General features: G+C 39.4%; 1 protein-coding gene across 1 annotated transcript in view; it reads right to left on the bottom strand.

Annotated features, from left to right (window-relative positions):
• Positions 1–5704: 5704 nt before the first annotated feature.
• Positions 5705–18742, bottom strand: part of rps6ka1 (ribosomal protein S6 kinase a, polypeptide 1) — a 51936-nt gene continuing 38898 nt past the window's right edge. Inside the window, 21 exon segments of the mRNA XM_022196680.2 lie at positions 5705–7710; positions 8267–8404; positions 8495–8612; positions 8718–8794; positions 8888–9049; positions 9493–9560; positions 9563–9650; positions 9754–9843; positions 10632–10757; positions 11372–11502; positions 11821–11923; positions 12042–12106; positions 12209–12297; positions 12428–12498; positions 12608–12750; positions 13176–13213; positions 14610–14716; positions 14928–15007; positions 15167–15247; positions 16738–16819; positions 16963–17079. Coding sequence (XP_022052372.2) covers positions 7588–7710; positions 8267–8404; positions 8495–8612; positions 8718–8794; positions 8888–9049; positions 9493–9560; positions 9563–9650; positions 9754–9843; positions 10632–10757; positions 11372–11502; positions 11821–11923; positions 12042–12106; positions 12209–12297; positions 12428–12498; positions 12608–12750; positions 13176–13213; positions 14610–14716; positions 14928–15007; positions 15167–15247; positions 16738–16819; positions 16963–17079 — 2097 coding nt within the window. The 3' untranslated portion in view covers positions 5705–7587.

Below are 18742 nucleotides of genomic sequence, written 5' to 3'. Positions count from 1 at the left end.
GTAGGCGATTCGTGAACAGAACTGTGTCAGATATGCAGGTTCAATTCTGGCTCATGATCCTTTACTGCGTGAGTTTCCTCTCTCCCTGTTGATTAATTAAGAATGGAATAAAATTGTTCATGAAATTATATGTCTTATGTATCCATGAAAATACAATACAATACTTCAATTTCTGAATCGTACATAAATGTATGTGAATACAATGTTCCATGGGAATGTCAATATCCTTGGCAGAGGTCTGTCCTCTCTGAGTCATAGTTTGGTATGTTGTCCAACATGTTATCAAAAACGTCATGGTTTAGTATGTCGTCGAAAATGTCACAAAAACATCATAGTTTAGTATGTCATCCAAAATGTGACCAAAAACGTCATCGTTTAGTATGTTGTCCAAAATGAGAGGAAAAAACGTCATAGTTTAGTATGTCGTCCAAAATGTGACAAAAACGTCATAGTTTAGTGTGTCGTCCAAAATGTGACCAAAAACGTAATGGTTTAGTATGTCGTCCAAAATGTGGAAAAAACGTCGTAGTTTAGGATGTCGTCCAAAAAATGACAAAAACGTCATAGTTTAGTATGCCGTCCAAAATGTGACCAAAATAGTCATAATTTAGTATGTCGTCCAAAATGTCACAAAAATGTCATAGTTTAGTATGCCGTCCAAAATATGACCAAAAACGTCATAATTTAGTATGTCGTCCAAAATGTGACAAAAAACTTCATAGTTTAGTATGTCGTCCAAAATGTGACAAAAATGTCATAGTTTAGTGTATTGTTCAAAAGGTGACAAAAACGTCATAGTTTAGTATGTCGTCCAAAATGTGACCAAAAACGTCATAGTTTAGTATGCCATCCAAAATGTGACCAAAAACGTCATAGTTTAGTATGCCGTCCAAAATGTGACCAAAAACGTCATAATTTAGTATGTCGTCCAAAATGTGACAAAAAACTTCATAGTTTAGTATGTCGTCCAAAATGTCACAAAAATGTCATGGTTTAGTATGTCGTCCAAAATGTGACAAAAAACTTCATAGTTTAGTATGTCGTCCAAAATGTCACAAAAATGTCATGGTTTAGTATGTCGTCCAAAATGTGACAAAAAACTTCATAGTTTAATATGTCGTCCAAAATGTCACAAAAATGTCATGGTTTAGTATGTCGTCCAAAATGTGACCAAAATCTTCATAGTTTAGTATGTCATCCAAAATGTCACAAAAATGTCATAGTTTAGTATGTCATCCAAAATGTGACCAAAAACGTCATAGTTTAATATGTCGTCCAAAATGTGACCAAAACCTTCATAGTTTAGTATGTCGTCCAAAATGTGACCAAAAACGTCATATTTTAGTATGTCGTCCAAAATGTCACAAAAACATCTTGGTTTAGTATTAGTATGTCATCCAAAATGTTACCAAAAACGTCATAGTTACCTTCGCCAAGGAGATTATGTGACACCCGGTGCTTGTGTGTCCGTGTGTCCATCTGTCCGTCCCTCTGTCTGTCTGCCTGTTAGCAAGATAACTCAAAAATGCCTGGGAAGATTCAGATGAAATTTTCAGGGGATGTAGACTATGGTAAGAGGAAGGATCACTTTGAATTTTTTAGTATGTGGTTTAGTATGTGGTCCAAAGTATGACAAAAACATCATAGGTTAGTATGTCGTCCAACAAATTGGAGCAAGGTGTCCAGGTAGCTCAACTGCTTAAGTAGGCGATTTGTGAACAGAACTGTGTCAGAGACGCAGGTTCAATTCTGGCTCATGATCCTTTAATGCGTGAGTTTCCTCTCTCCCTGTTGATTAATTAAGAATGGAATAAAATTGTTCATGAAAATATATGTCTTATGTATCCATGAAAATACAATACTTCAATTTCTGAATCGTACATAAATGTATGTGAATACAATGTTCCATGGGAATGTCAATATCCTTGGCGGAGGTCTGTCCTCTCTGAGTCATAGTTTGGTATGTTGTCCAAAATGTAACTGAAATGTCATAGTTTAGTATGTCGTCCAAAATGTGACCAAAAACGTCATCGTTTAGTATGTTGTCCAAAATGAGAGGAAAAAACGTCATAGTTTAGTATGTCATCCAAAATGTGACAAAAACGTCATAGTTTAGTGTGTCGTCCAAAATGTGACCAAAAACGTAATGGTTTAGTATGTCGTCCAAAATGTGGAAAAAACGTCGTAGTTTAGGATGTCGTCCAAAAAATGACAAAAACGTCATAGTTTAGTATGCCGTCCAAAATGTGACCAAAATAGTCATAATTTAGTATGTCGTCCAAAATGTCACAAAAATGTCATAGTTTAGTATGCCGTCCAAAATATGACCAAAAACGTCATAATTTAGTATGTCGTCCAAAATGTGACAAAAAACTTCATAGTTTAGTATGTCGTCCAAAATGTGACAAAAATGTCATAGTTTAGTGTATCGTCCAAAAGGTGACAAAAACGTCATAGTTTAGTATGTCGTCCAAAATGTGACCAAAAACGTCATAGTTTAGTATGCCGTCCAAAATGTGACCAAAAAGGTCATCGTTTAGTATGTTGTCCAAAATGAGAGGAAAAAACGTCATAGTTTAGTATGTCATCCAAAATGTGAACAAAAACATCTTGGTTTAGTATGTCATCCAAAATGTTACCAAAAACGTCATAGTTACCTTTGCCAAGGAGGTTATGTGACACCCGGTGCTTGTGTGTCCGTGTGTCCATCTGTCCGTCCCTCTGTCTGTCTGCCTGTTAGCAAGATAACTCAAAAATGCCTGGGAAGATTCAGATGAAATTTTCAGGGGATGTAGACTATGGTAAGAGGAAGGATCACTTTGAATTTTTTAGTATGTGGTTTAGTATGTGGTCCAAAGTATGACAAAAACATCATAGGTTAGTATGTCGTCCAACAAATTGGAGCAAGGTGTCCAGGTAGCTCAACTGCTTAAGTAGGCGATTTGTGAACAGAACTGTGTCAGAGACGCAGGTTCAATTCTGGCTCATGATCCTTTACTGCGTGAGTTTTCTCTCTCCCTGTTGATTAATTAAGAATGGAATAAAATTGTTCATGAAAATATATGTCTTATGTATCCATGAAAATACAATACTTCAATTTCTAAATCGTACATAAATGTATGTGAATACAATGTTCCATGGGAATGTCAATATCCTTGGCGGAGGTCTGTCCTCTCTGAGTCATAGTTTGGTATGTTGTCCAAAATGTAACTGAAATGTCATAGTTTAGTATGTCGTCCAAAATGTGACCAAAAACGTCATCGTTTAGTATGTTGTCCAAAATGAGAGGAAAAAACGTCATAGTTTAGTATGTCGTCCAAAATGTGACAAAAACGTCATAGTTTAGTGTGTCGTCCAAAATGTGACCAAAAACGTAATGGTTTAGTATGTCGTCCAAAATGTGGAAAAAACGTCGTAGTTTAGGATGTCGTCCAAAAAATGACAAAACGTCATAGTTTAGTATGCCGTCCAAAATGTGACCAAAATAGTCATAATTTAGTATGTCGTCCAAAATGTCACAAAAATGTCATAGTTTAGTATGCCGTCCAAAATATGACCAAAAACGTCATAATTTAGTATGTCATCCAAAATGTGACAAAAAACTTCATAGTTTAGTATGTCGTCCAAAATGTGACAAAAATGTCATAGTTTAGTGTATCGTCCAAAAGGTGACAAAAACGTCATAGTTTAGTATGCCGTCCAAAATGTGACCAAAAACGTCATAGTTTAGTATGCCGTCCAAAATGTGACCAAAAACGTCATAATTTAGTATGTCGTCCAAAATGTGACAAAAAACTTCATAGTTTAGTATGTCGTCCAAAATGTCACAAAAATGTCATGGTTTAGTATGTCGTCCAAAATGTGACAAAAAACTTCATAGTTTAGTATGTCGTCCAAAATGTGACAAAAATGTCATGGTTTAGTATGTCGTCCAAAATGTGACCAAAATCTTCATAGTTTAGTATGTCATCCAAAATGTCACAAAAATGTCATAGTTTAGTATGTCATCCAAAATGTGACCAAAAACGTCATAGTTTAGTATGTCGTCCAAAATTTGACCAAAACCTTCATAGTTTAGTATGTCGTCCAAAATGTGACCAAAAACGTCATATTTTAGTATGTCGTCCAAAATGTCACAAAAACATCCTGGTTTAGTATTAGTATGTCATCCAAAATGTTACCAAAAACGTCATAGTTACCTTCGCCAAGGAGGTTATGTGACACCCGGTGCTTGTGTGCCCGTGTGTCCATCTGTCCGTCCCTCTGTCTGTCTGCCTGTTAGCAAGATAACTCAAAAATGCCTGGGAAGATTCAGATGAAATTTTCAGGGGATGTAGACTATGGTAAGAGGAAGGATCACTTTGAATTTTTAGTATGTGGTTTAGTATGTGGTCCAAAGTATGACAAAAACATCATAGGTTAGTATGTCGTCCAACAAATTGGAACAAGGTGTCCAGGTAGCTCAACTGCTTAAGTAGGCGATTTGTGAACAGAACTGTGTCAGAGACGCAGGTTCAATTCTGGCTCATGATCCTTTACTGCGTGAGTTTCCTCTCTCCCTGTTGATTAATTAAGAATGGAATAAAATTGTTCACGAAAATATATGTCTTATGTATCCATGAAAATACAATACAATACTTCAATTTCTGAATCGTACATAAATGTATGTGAATACAATGTTCCATGGGAATGTCAATATCCTTGGCAGAGGTCTGTCCTCTCTGAGTCATAGTTTGGTATGTTGTCCAAAATGTAACTGAAACGTCATAGTTTAGTATGTCGTCCAAAATGTGACAAAAACGTCATAGTTTAATGTGTCGTCCAAAATGTGACAAAAACGTCATAGTTTAGTATGTTGTCCAAAATGTGGAAAAAACGTCGTAGTTTAGTATGTCATCCAAAGTGTGACAAAAACATCATAGTTTATTATGTCGTCCAAAAAATGACAAAAACGTCATAGTTTAATATGTCGTCCAAAATGTGACCAAAACCTTCATAGTTTAGTATGTCGTCCAAAATGTGACCAAAAACGTCATAGTTTAGTATGCCGTCCAAAATGTGACCAAAAACGTCATAGTTTAGTATGCCGTCCAAAATGTGACCAAAAACGTAATAGTTTAGTATGTCGTCCAAAATGTGACCAAAAAATGTCATAGTTTAGTATGTCGTCCAAAATGTCACAAAAACATCTGAGTATAGTATGTCATCCAAAAAATGACAAAAACGTCACAGTTTAGTATGCCGTCCAAAATGTGACCAAAAATGTCATGTTGTTGTCCAAGATGAGAAAAAAAGTCATAGTTTTGTATGTCGTCTCAAATGTCACAAAAACATCAATTTTGTATGTCAACCAAAATGTGACCAAAAATGACAGTGTAGTATGTCTAAACTATGACGTTTTAGTGAACTAAGCAGCCTTGGCAGAGTGCTTTTCTCGTATTGCATATGCAGTCTTTGAGCTTTGTTTTTCTGGGGAGAGCGAACTTTTGGGACATGGTGTAGAGATCAGTATGGATTTCATTGATCTGTGCATTTGAAAGAATGCAACAGTGTACAGTTACATCTAAGCCATTTTAATATAGGAAGGTATTTTTCTTGGAAAAAAAAAACTTCTAAATGTGTAACTTTTAAACCCAGAGATGACCTCGCAATTGAAGTGCAAGATCATCCGTTTAAAGGTACAAATAAAGGACAAGGCAGACAGTTTGTCATAGCAACTCAATTTTTAATATTGTAAGATATAAAAATCTTTATCTTTATCATACAATAACACCTTACCATAAATTTAGTCAAAGGAGGGAGAGTTTTGCCACCAAACAAGAAGAATTAGAATATAACTTTGATCCCTTTTTGAGGTAAGACAGCTGGTTCATAGATTATTCAGCCACTCAGGTCTTTCCTTCCACACATGTACAGTATCTTCGGGTCGTTTTGTTTTTCTTTTATTCACGTGTTTTCCCTGCAAGACATTCTGCCTCACCTGTAGGCCTAGGCACTGAGCTGAAAGCAGGACCTACCCTATGAAGCGACTTACAATGAGACACATTTACCCTTCTTTCAGAGGTCTCAAATTCAGTGTCAATAAAATGTAAACAAGTCATATAATAAAGAGAATCTATGGAATTCAAATATCATGAATGGAAAAAGGTACTCCACAATGAGGGCAGACCTGTGTGATATTACCAACCAGTGATTTGACAGAGATTTTAAGGGAGAAGAGAAGCTGCGTTTGAGTGCTTAATTCCATTCAGACAACAGTCAGCCCTACAGAAGAAGAGACCTGTACGGCATAAAGTCCACAGTCTGTGGTTTGCTCAGCATGTCTTTCACTATTTTAAATCATCACTTTCTTTGGACAAAAAAGAAAAGAAATAGAACAGAAACAATCAACAACGAAAGCAGCCAACACAGAAAACATCATTCAATATGCATTATCCAAGAAACACAGTGAACCAAAAAAAAAAAAAACTGAGACAAGAAAAAACAAAGCAAATATCGAATTTTAACATGCCACATTGTTCCTTGGGCAGATTTTCTTTCACAGAAAGCCACCTATGTTTACTAGTTTTTGTAGTAATAAAAATAATAGACATCTCAAATGGTTGCCAGCAGGTTGACCAAGCAGAGAAAAAGGGAGAGGAGTGAAACGAGGAAGCCACATGACATCATCACGTCACCGGACCATGCACATGACTCTGCAGCATCCCGCAAGACATTACAGACACACACTGCAAGTCATGCAACTGACACACACGCCCACGCTCTCTCTCTCACACACACACACACATACACACACACATACACACCTGCACGCTCTCCATAAAACAAAATACAAGCATAGATTGACATCAACCAAAAACATTAGCATTTGACATTTCCCAAAATCCGCGTATTCTGGCTGTACCAAAGCCAAAGAGGCATTCATGGCAGAAATGTTTAATATTCATATTAACAATGCTCTCTGAAAAACATTTAACAGCAGTTGGACAGTACTGTGGGCCTGTGCTGTCGGCACAGGTTGATTTGTCAGCACAACTGGTAATATAAAGCTCATCAACTCTACAAAAGAACAGGAGGACAGACAACGGAACAGGCAGACGAACTAGCGTGCAGCAAGAATGACAACCGATAACAGCAATGACGAGGAGAGGAAAATCTTTCATTGTCACTATCAAAAACATGACTGCATCGACTCTGTGGCAGGTCATGCACGAACACGCTCACACATACACTCACACATACACTCACACGGCACTAATACATCTGCCAAAAACCTACACCCATTTTTTTCTTCTTTTTTTTTTGTTGCTCTTGTCGCCCCCATCCATCTTCAGGATTTTTTTTTTTATTTTTTATTCGCTAGTCCAAGGAGATTGGCTAACAGCAGCTGATGAGTCCACACAAAGAGGATGATAGCAAGAGCAGGACTACTAACGTCACACGATGGGGGCAGGACCACAGTCAGTGTTCCTTGGCTGGTATCGGCGGGTGGACGGTCAAGTCCTCGAGCAAGCTGACTGGGTGGTTTGGAGCCGAGAGGTGTGGTTCTGATCAGACTTCAGTGAGCTGATTGGCTGTTTTGAGTCTCTACAGAGAGGTTGAGGGAAGCTTCTTGACACGCCTCTGAGCTAAGAAGGAGCTCTCAATGGGTTTGAGCTCTGGAGTGGGTTGGGAGTTCTTCAGGGCAGAGTAGGTGGCTGCCATGGCACCCTGTGTGGAAACAGTAGCATGATGATTGTAGCTCAAATATTGAAGACATGGATCTTAAAATATGATGGCAGTCAGCTGAAAGTTATAGATAATCATGCACTACACTCAACAGCAGCTGTGTCTTTGTTGGCTGGACAGCAAAGTGACAGTCTAAAAAGTTATTTGAAATAATAAAAAAAATGCAACATTTGCTACTTAAACCTCTGAACCCCAAGCCTTTTTCTGTAGTGTTTTTTGTTCCTGTCACATCTTTACTCACTGTGGGTTCATTTTTCACTGTAATATACACTCACTGGCCACTTTGTTAGGTACACCTTGCTAGTAAGAGGTTGGACCCCCTTTCACCTTCAGAACTGCCTTAATTCCTCGTGGCATACTTTCAACAAGGCGTTGGAAACATTCCTCCTTAATTTACATATTATTACTTATGCAGAGGGGGTGTAATCAATTTTTTAATTCACTTGCATTTATCTGAACTGAATCCATACTTTACTCAAATACAGCTATCTGTAAAATGCTAACAATGATATTTAGAGAACAGATTCAGTTGTTTTACCTTCACCAATTTGGGGTCCTGGTGTGGGAGCTGGCTGTTAGGTAGCTTGTCTCTCTGGACAATCCAGGGGTGTTTGAGAACCTGCTTAGCGGTCAGTCTCTGATGGGGGTCCACATGAAGCATCTTGGACACAAGATCCTAGAAGAAGCCAAATAAAATATGAAACTGATAATGTAACAGAAAGAGATCACAATCATCAGTGATCATCAGACGGATCTTCAGCTCTACCTTGGCAGCATCAGACACAGTGTCCCAGTTGCCTCCAGTCAGACTGAAGTGACCGTTGCCTATCCTGTTCAGGATCTCATTTGGGGTGTCCTCAGGTCCGTTGGCAAATGGAGTGAAACTGGTCGAAGAAGACAGGAGGTAGACAGACAACAGATTAAAGACAAGGAGAATCAAGAAATAAAAAAAATGCTTTCAAATGAGGAATTTGAGTTTTGCTATTCACCCTGCCAGCATGGTGTACAGTAAGACCCCCAGACTCCAGATGTCACATCCCTCATCATAGCCCTGGCGCTTCAACACCTACAACAGAGTGAAAGAGAAAAATATATGATTTTAATTTAATGAAACCTTGATTTAGACAGCATCGTCACCCACTACACGTGACTTGCTCACCTCAGGAGCTACGAAGTTAGCAGTGTAGCACGGAGTCATCAGCAGGCCGTTGTTGGCACGCAGCTGCTTAGCGAAGCCAAAATCACAGATTCTGATCGACTCAGGATTCCCTGATTCATCAACGTAGAGAATGTTGCTGGGCTTCAGGTCTCTGTGCACCACCTGGAACAACGGAACAATACAATATATAAGATAATCATAAGGCTAATTCAATATTATTTCCTAAAGGTGCAGATTGGCTTAAACTAATTTCACACAGATTGTAAGCCTAAGTTGTGATCTCTGTACAGTATTTAGCAAATACTGTATGCACCTCCAAGTATATAACAAAAATGTTTTATTATTAGAGTTTTGCCTTGCATTATATTTTGGGTTGTTCATTTTTTCCCAGATTTTTTTTCAATACTGCTTAATAACATCAGCAAATTACTTAAAACAACTATGAATGATGAGCCATTAGACAACAGTTATTTCAGTCAGAAACTGGATGTGCAATGAATCAATTGTCACCTATAAAGTCAATATAAAGAATATTTAAGCTCAATAAAAAAGGCACATCTAAGTGACCTAGCAGACTGTGTTTTATATGTGCTAGTTGTCCCCACCCCCTGCGAGTGGAGGTACTCCACAGTCTTGGTGATGGTGTGAAGCACAGCGCTGGCCTCTCTCTCCGAAAGAACTTCTGCTTGAGGATCCGATCCAGCAGCTCTCCTCCACGCATCAGCTCCGTCACCAGGAACACCTGCTTACTGTTGTCATACACCTGACACAGAAACACATATTACTGTATCTCCTTCAGCAATGCTTATTCCACTTAATACCCAAGGCAAATAACAGTTTGATAGAGGTGAGTGTATTTGACTTACATCCTTCAGTGTAATGATGTTGGGGTGCTGTCCGTATCTGAGCAGAATCTCAATCTCCTCAGACGGGTCTGTGCTGGTCTTGTCAATCATCTGTCGATCACAAAAAAAATACACCAGACGACATTTAGCTCAAGTTTTAAGATTTTGTTCAAGATTGGCCAGAAAAAACTACTTTATTCTTTACAATTACATCTACAACTCAGAAATGTGGGCGTAATTAGTACAGGTTCTCATTTAGTTTTTAAAACATTAAATCAAATTTGCTTTTTTCTTAAAGCTCAGGTAGGAAAGGAAATTTGTTGGCACCTATAAATACAGATGCACATGTACATCTGTTCATATGGTGGAAAGCCTGATTCATTGGCAGTACATCCTGCCGGAAAAGTTCCAGCACTGGCAACATCTGCTCACACTGCAAAGCAATTTGTAGAAAGCAAACTTATTAAAATATGTGCCAATGTCAGGAGAGGGTATGAGCATGAGACACTATTCTCCTGAACAGGTACTGTAAGTTGCTACCCTCATTTTCCTGAAATATTTGTTGGAGTGGCTGGTTTGACCGTGTAGGTAGATTTACCATTCAAGCAGGGAATGACTGGCTGTGTTTAATGTTGCAAATAGTTCATTAAATAGCTTTATAATCAAGCTTATGTTGCGTGTGTGAAAAAAGGCCCATGCTTGTCTGGTGGGAGGGGTTGTATTTTTAAATTCAACTTTTTCTTATTCGCTGTTTTTTGAGATTTTCCTTTCTTTTCCCAGATTCCTGCATACTATAGCTGTAGTATCAAAATATTATTGAACCACTGCTAAAAAATATGCAATTTGCCGGGTTTTGCTGCACTTTTGGATGTGCACCGTATGTGTGTGTATGCTCATACCTTGACAGCGTATTCAGTGTTGGTGGCTTTGTGGACACACCGCTTACAGACAGAGAAAGAGCCCATGCCGATGTCTTCCTTCAGTACGTAGCCATCGCTGAACAGCAGGTTCTTCCCGTGCAATTGCTGCGGAGGAAGAGTTGAAATTTGAAGCGCGGCAGAGGTGCGACAGACTGACAGAGCAGATGAGGCAGACGGCTGTTGATGGTTTTTCAGGAAGGAGCAGAATCTATTTCGAGAAACACTCTTTTCTCTCTGTCTAACTGTCCCTCTCAATCTGCCACGAGCAGGTAATTACTGCTTCCGCCTGGCATGAAATAGGATCTGAAGCCATGTACCTCTTTTAAGTCATTTTATTCTGTTCTTGTTCCTGTCTGCCTCACATACACCTTACATACTCAAACTGCCTTTTTTTGCTCTCCTCTTTCATATCATCATCAGTGAGTACCCTGAACTGACTTAAATTGCTACTGATGTGTGCTGAACCAACTGTTAGAAGCTGTTGCTCAGCTGTAAATCATCTGTATTCTACATTTAATGATGACTTCAACATTGAAATTGCAAGAAAATCACGAAATATATTGAATGCAAAGCATATTTTGCAAATTTGTAAGAACACTTTGTTTAAAAAGTCACTTCCCCTAAATTATCTTCCTCCCAGTGAAATTTGTGTCCTCTGTTGCTCTGCTCCTCTTTCTGAATCAATAATAAACATGCTCCAAGAAACACTAACAGCTGACCTGGACCACTGGGTGTGGTGGAGGCTGCACTGGCTGCACTAAACCTTCCTCATCCAACATAGTCGACGCAACGAAGCTGAAGCCTCTGAAGAGCTGGTGAGCTCCGGCACTGGGCGGCACACCTGGGGAATCTGCAAGATAATAATGAAAGTCAAGCACGGGAAAAAATGGATATCTGTGCCTCGGTAGTGCATGTTCAAAGAAGCCATTGCAATAAAACCCTATGAAATGCATGGATTATTTATGAGCATTTCTCTCATCAAGCTTTATTGCACCTTAATGTTGCTGTAATCACCGCTGTGGCTCCTTTAAGTTAACGATGCCCTGTATTGATTCGTTTTTAAGCTTACAGGGAAACACTACTGCTACAATGCTTTCAGCAAGGAAAATCAGACATGAAATCAACAATTAGAGCAATATCAGGTGAACTTGTAACCTTGATGTCTGACCTTTAGGTGTGCGGGAAGTGAACTCAGAATCAAAGTAGAAGGTGTCATCCGGACGTGCTACCGCTGGTCTGAATGGAGGCTTCACTTCTCTTCGGAAGAGTTTCTAAAGCAATAAAAGGCCTTTACTCGCACTGTATAGTTTTGAACACCATATGTGACAGCTGCACTAAAAATTGCATTCTTCATTTCTTTTTACTGTGAGCATAATTCAATGTCCTCACATTCCAGTCAATGGTGGAGAAGAAACCGTGCCGCTTAATCTCTTCTGCACCATCAGCACCAGATCCTGCAAGGCAAAACATCAACATTTAGCAGAACCGATCCCAAACAGAAATGAAACTATATTAGATAGACATTGTCGGCTGTGAAAGTCATGTCAGACACTGACCCAGTCTGTTGGCAGGATTCCTCTTGAACAAAGCCCTGAGAAGAGATTGGGCCTCTGCACTTAGAAACTGAGGCATTCCTAGACGCGCCCTGCAGCGAGAGACAGACGGCGCACAGCTTTAATTATGACAGCAGACACTGGGTGAGGCATTTTGAGCAGCTCTAGTGTGTGACAATAGGCTTCATGGTTGAACTGTTGTTGCACCCAGATGGCACTCACTTCAGGATCAGATTCATAGTCTCTTTGCGGTCCTTCCCTTGAAACGGCAGCGATCCTGTCAGCATCTCAAACTAGGAAAGAAAACATACAAATCTAATCTTTACTCCTGAATACATTAATGAAGAAGATTATTAAGTGTTGGCTTGAAAACAACCCAACATAGATCTTCCCACTCCTTACCATTAGTACCCCAAATGACCACCAGTCGGCGCTGTGGGTGTGTCCCTGTCTGTTGACGACCTCTGGTGCCATGTACTCCACAGTACCACAGAAGGAATAAGCTTTCTTCTCATGATCGATGGCCTCTTTACACAAGCCAAAATCTGGAAAAAGACATAAAGCAATGTTTGATGTGATGAAAATGAACATTAATTCTGCAGCAAAAAGAAACAAAAACAAAAGAAGTCACTTTATCATGAAAGTCATTTTGTGGCACTTAATCTTTGTCAGCATGAAGCTTAATCACACTGGCTTAAATATTGCCTGTCTAAAATCTCCTCAGGTCACTTGTGGTTCATTTGCAGCAGGCCCCAGGGTAAATAAATGGTGGTAATCATTGATGACGATAAGATAAAGTATAATAATTAACTCAGGGAACATACATAGACCCATATGCAGGCATCTGGAGTCTGCAAGATAAGGCTGTCACCCTCCTGTGAGTAATGAAGGTCAATGAGGTGGAGGAGAGGGAAGAGTGTTTATGTCCGATTGAGAAGTTAGGATGTGTAGGAAGGAATAGGCGACTCACCTGTGAGTTTGATATGTCCCTCCTCATCCAAGAGAATGCTGGAAGGATATCATGTGAAATGTTAGAATAATAAGGAGCTCTCAGAGGGTGTGACCTTTCACTAATCAAAACATGCCTGTAAATGTCACTTTATCTGTGGCAAGCCTCGCTCTGCTCTAATCAGTGTTATCATGGGGAAAAATATTACTCAGAACATGTGAACATCAGAGCCTGCCGGAGGGTTTGAAAGGTGTGTTATCTTTAAAAAGAAAATGTTCAAATGACCATATTTACCAAAGCCACAAACTGTAAAAACAGAGGGGATCATCAGGTTAGCAAATTTCCGACAGTCAGTCCATAGGCTAATCACAAGTGCAGTTCTGTCTTTTTAATAAAAAAAAAACCCACTTTGTTCATGTCTCATTAAAAAAATGTCACAAACAAACAGTTTGCAGTAACCTGACTTTGAAAAAAATATTTGAAAAAAAAAAAATTCTCAGTGAAACTGGGAAGCCATGATTGACTCATCTGTGACCAACATTCATGTGAAAAAAATTTCAGGATTTGGCTGAAAAGCTTGTGTTTACACATTACAGGTAGGAGACAAGTATGGGGGGGAAAAGTAGAATATCTAAAGCCGACACCATTATTCCCACTATTGGTAAAACCTGCAGGCACTTGAAAAAAACCTGTAAATGTTAATTCCTATTTTTTCTCCTTTTTTTGTAAATTAAATAATCAACAAAATTCAACTTTTTTTGATTCACTACATTATAACTTTAGTTATCTTGCGCAAAGGGCATTTTGGAGTTCTCTCTACTCCTAGGCATGCTTGTGCCGCATCCATATAGATGCACGATTTATACTGCAGTGATAACAAACCCACAGAGAGTAAAATGGGAAAGGGCAGACATTGGGAAACAAATATCAACAGCTTGGTGGCGCTCGTGTACCATTAAAGCAACAACGCTGCAATTCAAATAGAGATGAGGAAGACCACAGACTGACGTAAACCATACAGGATGTGGCACTTGAAACAGCTTTACAAATGTATGACAAGACAGAAATGCATGCACGGTGGCTGTTAGGCTGAAAGAACACTCAAAACTTATTTTAGCGAAGAAGATCGATCATTTGAAATGCTTGCACTGCAAACAAAATGCAACAGTCGAGTAACTTCTAATATGACAGAAAGGCTTTGTTACAATTCTAGAGTCTGGATGACAAAAACATTCCTGCTGTCTTGGCTGTTAGCTGGCACATAATTTACTCCTAATTAAAAACCTTTTTGGAGAGCTTTGCAGCAGGAACAACAGCTTTCTCAAAAGATTTCAAGCTTTATGTACATGACTGAGCATAATTCCACAGCTGTTACAAAAAAATCCAGTTGAAACCCATGAAATATGCAGTTTCTTGGTGAATATTTCTGTCACGGTGACAGTAGCTGGCACTTACTTTTCAGGTTTGAGGTCCCTGTAAATGATGCCCAGGCTGTGGAGGTGGTCCAGTCCTAATGCCAGCTCTGCTAGATAAAACTTCACATCCTCCTCTGTGAACATCACCTGGATAGGAATGAGAGATATCCAGAGAGGAGGTGAGAAATGGGAAAAGAGAGAACGGGATAATGAGGAACAATAGCCACCACAAGAGAGAGAGATACAATGGAAAAAAAAATAAAAATGTCGACCAAGATAAATGACTGGAAGAAAATAAAATCTGACCTCAGGCCAGCAAAAAACAAAAACAAAAAACAATATAATAAGTCGCTCTCACCTCTTTAGAAAGTCTAGTGAAGAGATCGCCTCCTCTGAGAAAGTCAAGGATCAAGTACAACTTCCCTTCAGTCTGGAAAGCTACAAAAACACGTTTCAGATACAGCTATGATTAACGAGAAATCTGGAAGCATGAGTAAAGTTTCAGGACTCTAAAGCTACAAACAATAATCAAATCAGTAGAGACAATCACATTAGTAACATCAAGTGAAGCGATATAAAAGCATCAGGTTGACTCACCGTAGTGCAGTTTGACAACAAATGGATGGTTGACGTCGGCCAGGATGTCTCTCTCCATCTTAGTCCTCACACGATCCCTCACTGACGGATGAATAAGAGTGTAGCGTGTAATTCATTAACAAATATGCATTATAAATTCTATTTGAAAATTCAACAGCAGAAAAGCAACCTGATAAAGCCTCCAACTCACTGTGGCATGTGAAAATAACCATAAAAAAATGCTTTCACGTTGGCTCACAATAAATGATACAACTCTTCACTGAATCACATTTGTAGAGGCTGTCGGGACGCGCTGAGTTTCAGCGAAAGCCCTCGGTTGGTATTCGAGCTTAGTGGAGCTGTCTGACTTAAGATGTGTTTAGTTTTGGATTAAAAATAACGGCACAGACTAAGATCCACCGTTGCGCTTTCAGCACGTTGATGATTTGTGTCTTTGTTGTTTGCTCTGTTTTATCTAAAGGGTGATAAAATGAAATCCAGAACTACAGCACGACAAATGTTGATTCTGACAAAAAAAAAGTGCAAATCTGCACACTGAGAACAAACCACATCATTTTGGGAGAGCGTGTGAACAAATCTGATGCCCTGATGTTTACCAAGAGGTGAGGAGACCACCACACCAGCTGTGTGCAGAGATGAAAAAAAGCCACTGAAAGCTGCGGTGGGCTTATTTTCATATATTACTGTATAGAGCTGCCTTTGAGTTACAGGAAAAGCCTACACCCACTCGCATGAGGTTACAATGACTTGATGAAAAGATAAAAATGAAAGCACTAAAAACTCAAGGGTTCACATCAACCAGTTGGAAGAGGTGAAGCTCAACAAACAAATAATTCAGGTGACATTTATGTATTGCGTTTTTTGTCTGACTTACAACCCCAAACCCTAAATCATTAATTTTTCCCAGACATAAAACAGAGAAAAGCAACAAATCTTAAAACATGAGGACCTGGACACAGATGAATGAATCCAATAACTGTTGCAGCACCAAGTAAACACAAACTAAACACTGTAATTCATGCAAATAGGAGGGGATGTCTGTCATTTTATTTGCTTCTCTCAATAAGCAGATGTGTCAGATCAGCTGCAAGGCAACTCTCCTGCAGCTGGTATTGGTTTTTAAACAGGCGTACATATATATTTGAAGTCATAAAAATTCAAATGCCGTAGCTCCATAAATATACATGCAGACCATTTGTAGAGAGGCAGCAGCATCACTACGCTTTCACTATTAACATATGTACAAGGCTTGAGAGCAGCATGTAAATGGTGCGTAAGCGCTGTGTAGATCTGCTCTGCAAACAGAGGCGTGACGGCATTTATTTTTCTTGTATTAGCTGGTGGTTGTGCTTGGTAACTTCTGTTTTCAGATGTTAATGTCACACCTCTGCGCTGGGTTCGAAAACTGAAGGCAATCCTAAAGCAAAAGCTGAGCTCCTTTTCTTTTTTTTCTTTTTTTTTTTTAGCCTGTGCTGCAGTTGATCTACACTGCTTACATTATGAGCTCAAAGCAACCAAAGCGTAGCCTGATATACCCTAACATCATTGAAGCACATGGCAGGTTTCTGTACCTTTAAGTGTGGCCTTCTTCAGGACCTTCATAGCATAGAGCTGGTTGGCATCAGGAGGGGTCACCTTTCGCACCAAGAACACCTGCAAAAAGGACAAAAATCACCAAAATATCCTCTTAAAATAAGAGTATATTTACAGCTTAGGGAATGAGAGAGAAAAAGCATGAAGATATGCATTGCCAGATGATAAGAGAGACAGAAAGAAGAGTAGTTAGAGTGCGTTACCTTGCCGAAGGATCCCTGCCCCAGTACTTTGAGGAGTTCAAACTGGGAGGCATCAGCCTTCTCTGAGCCCTCTTTGACCACATGGGTAATGTTGATCTCCTTGATGTCTCCATCTTCCTAAAAAGAGTAAAAAATAAAGGAGGGAAAGTACAATAAATCCGTCAGCGAACACAAAACAACCGGCTCAGAAACAATGACGATATTGTGTGTTTGTTAGAATGCTGTGAAAGTCAGAAAATGTCAGAGTTGGTGTGCTGTGTTCTTTCGTGGGAGTGTCTCCTGCTGTAAATAGCATTATATCAAAATAAACACTTGAGAAAGAGGAAGCACAGTAAAAAGCGAGATGTGTGGGTAAGTATGAGTGATTACACCCAAAGTTGTTCTCTCGAAATGATAGCTACTGCAGCATGAAACTGAAGCGTAACAATAAACCACTGGTGCAATGCACAATAACGCAGTTGTTCTCATTTTTGGACACTAACTGTACAACCTCAACCTTGACTTTCTGATCACAGGTTGTTCACAGGGTGGAGCACCGCTGGCACTCGGCTATGTGAACTCTGGCTGCTGACCTCATGGAAGCCTCAACCACAACTCACCAACACCCTGCAGAAAAGCATCAAAGCAACAACAACATCAACAAGTCTCTTTCTAGAGGCTTGTTTTCAGTTTTGCCCTGTGGTTCATTCCCCGGGCTTCGGGTGAGGCTCAGCACCGTTGTTACCCTCCAGGAAGTATCAAAAATTCAGCACTGCAGTTAAAAGGGGAAAAACTTTCTTTGATTCACTTCTGCCTGTGAGGTACAAAGCTGGTTATGGTGCATAATTTCAAATGTGGAACTAGAAAGTAAGACATCCCATCTATGTTAGTTTATTCTTGAAATTTGATCACAGAACAGTCATCTGCTAGAACGCACCCATTACAAAATAAAGCTCCGTAGTTGATGATTATTAAAGAGCATTAACCTCCAACTGACTAATCTGATAGTCAGATATCATGTGCATTACCTATCAAGTAAAAATACAACAACAGCGATGATTATTGTTTGTTGTTTCTCCTTTTTTTGATTGGTTTAAACAAAAAGAGCAACTTTAAATGACTAGGTAAAGCACTAAAGTGGAACTTATGATGAGTATTTGTTATTATTTTCAGTATTTTCCAGCTCAGCCTATATGAAATAACTTAAAAGCAACTTGTCTAATAAAAGATTTAACTCAATTATCAGGCGAAACCAACACTTTTAGCTTCTGAGGAACCTTTCAACAAAATGTCACCAGCCATCACCACAGATCACAACAGCCTGGGACTTTATTTGACAACAGGAAACCGGTGTTAGTTGCAGCTTTCAGCTGCAACTTGTTTCTACACAACCGCTGATGCCAGTAAACACAAAGACTCGTCAGAACGGTGCAGCATTAATAAATCCCTCTTCTCTGCTTGTTCAATTATAAAAACGACAGTGCTGAGTGACAGCAGCTCTCTGGAGTACGACAACTCAAATTGTATCAAGAGGAGGTGTCACTTTACCGTCCACTGGTTCCCTGGTGCGGGTAAAGTGCTGTTGTCTGTTGCAGCTGTTGATATGCAGCTGTTACGGTGAGCGGAGCTGCCAGCCAAGGATTTATTCTTTCGGAACAGGTAGAGGAACAGCAAGCGGCTCAGGTTGAACTTTCTCTTGTCCTTCTCCATCTCAGCATTTCCCAAATGGTTTTATCATCCTGCCCACGTCCATAACAAGGCAAACCCTGTTCTACCTGGCATAGATCATCTCAATGCTCAC

The sequence above is a fragment of the Acanthochromis polyacanthus genome, chromosome 1 (genome assembly GCF_021347895.1).
Source record: "Acanthochromis polyacanthus isolate Apoly-LR-REF ecotype Palm Island chromosome 1, KAUST_Apoly_ChrSc, whole genome shotgun sequence".
In the NCBI taxonomy this organism is placed as follows: Eukaryota; Metazoa; Chordata; class Actinopteri; family Pomacentridae; genus Acanthochromis; species Acanthochromis polyacanthus.
This window is presented reverse-complemented; position numbering and strand designations above follow the sequence as displayed.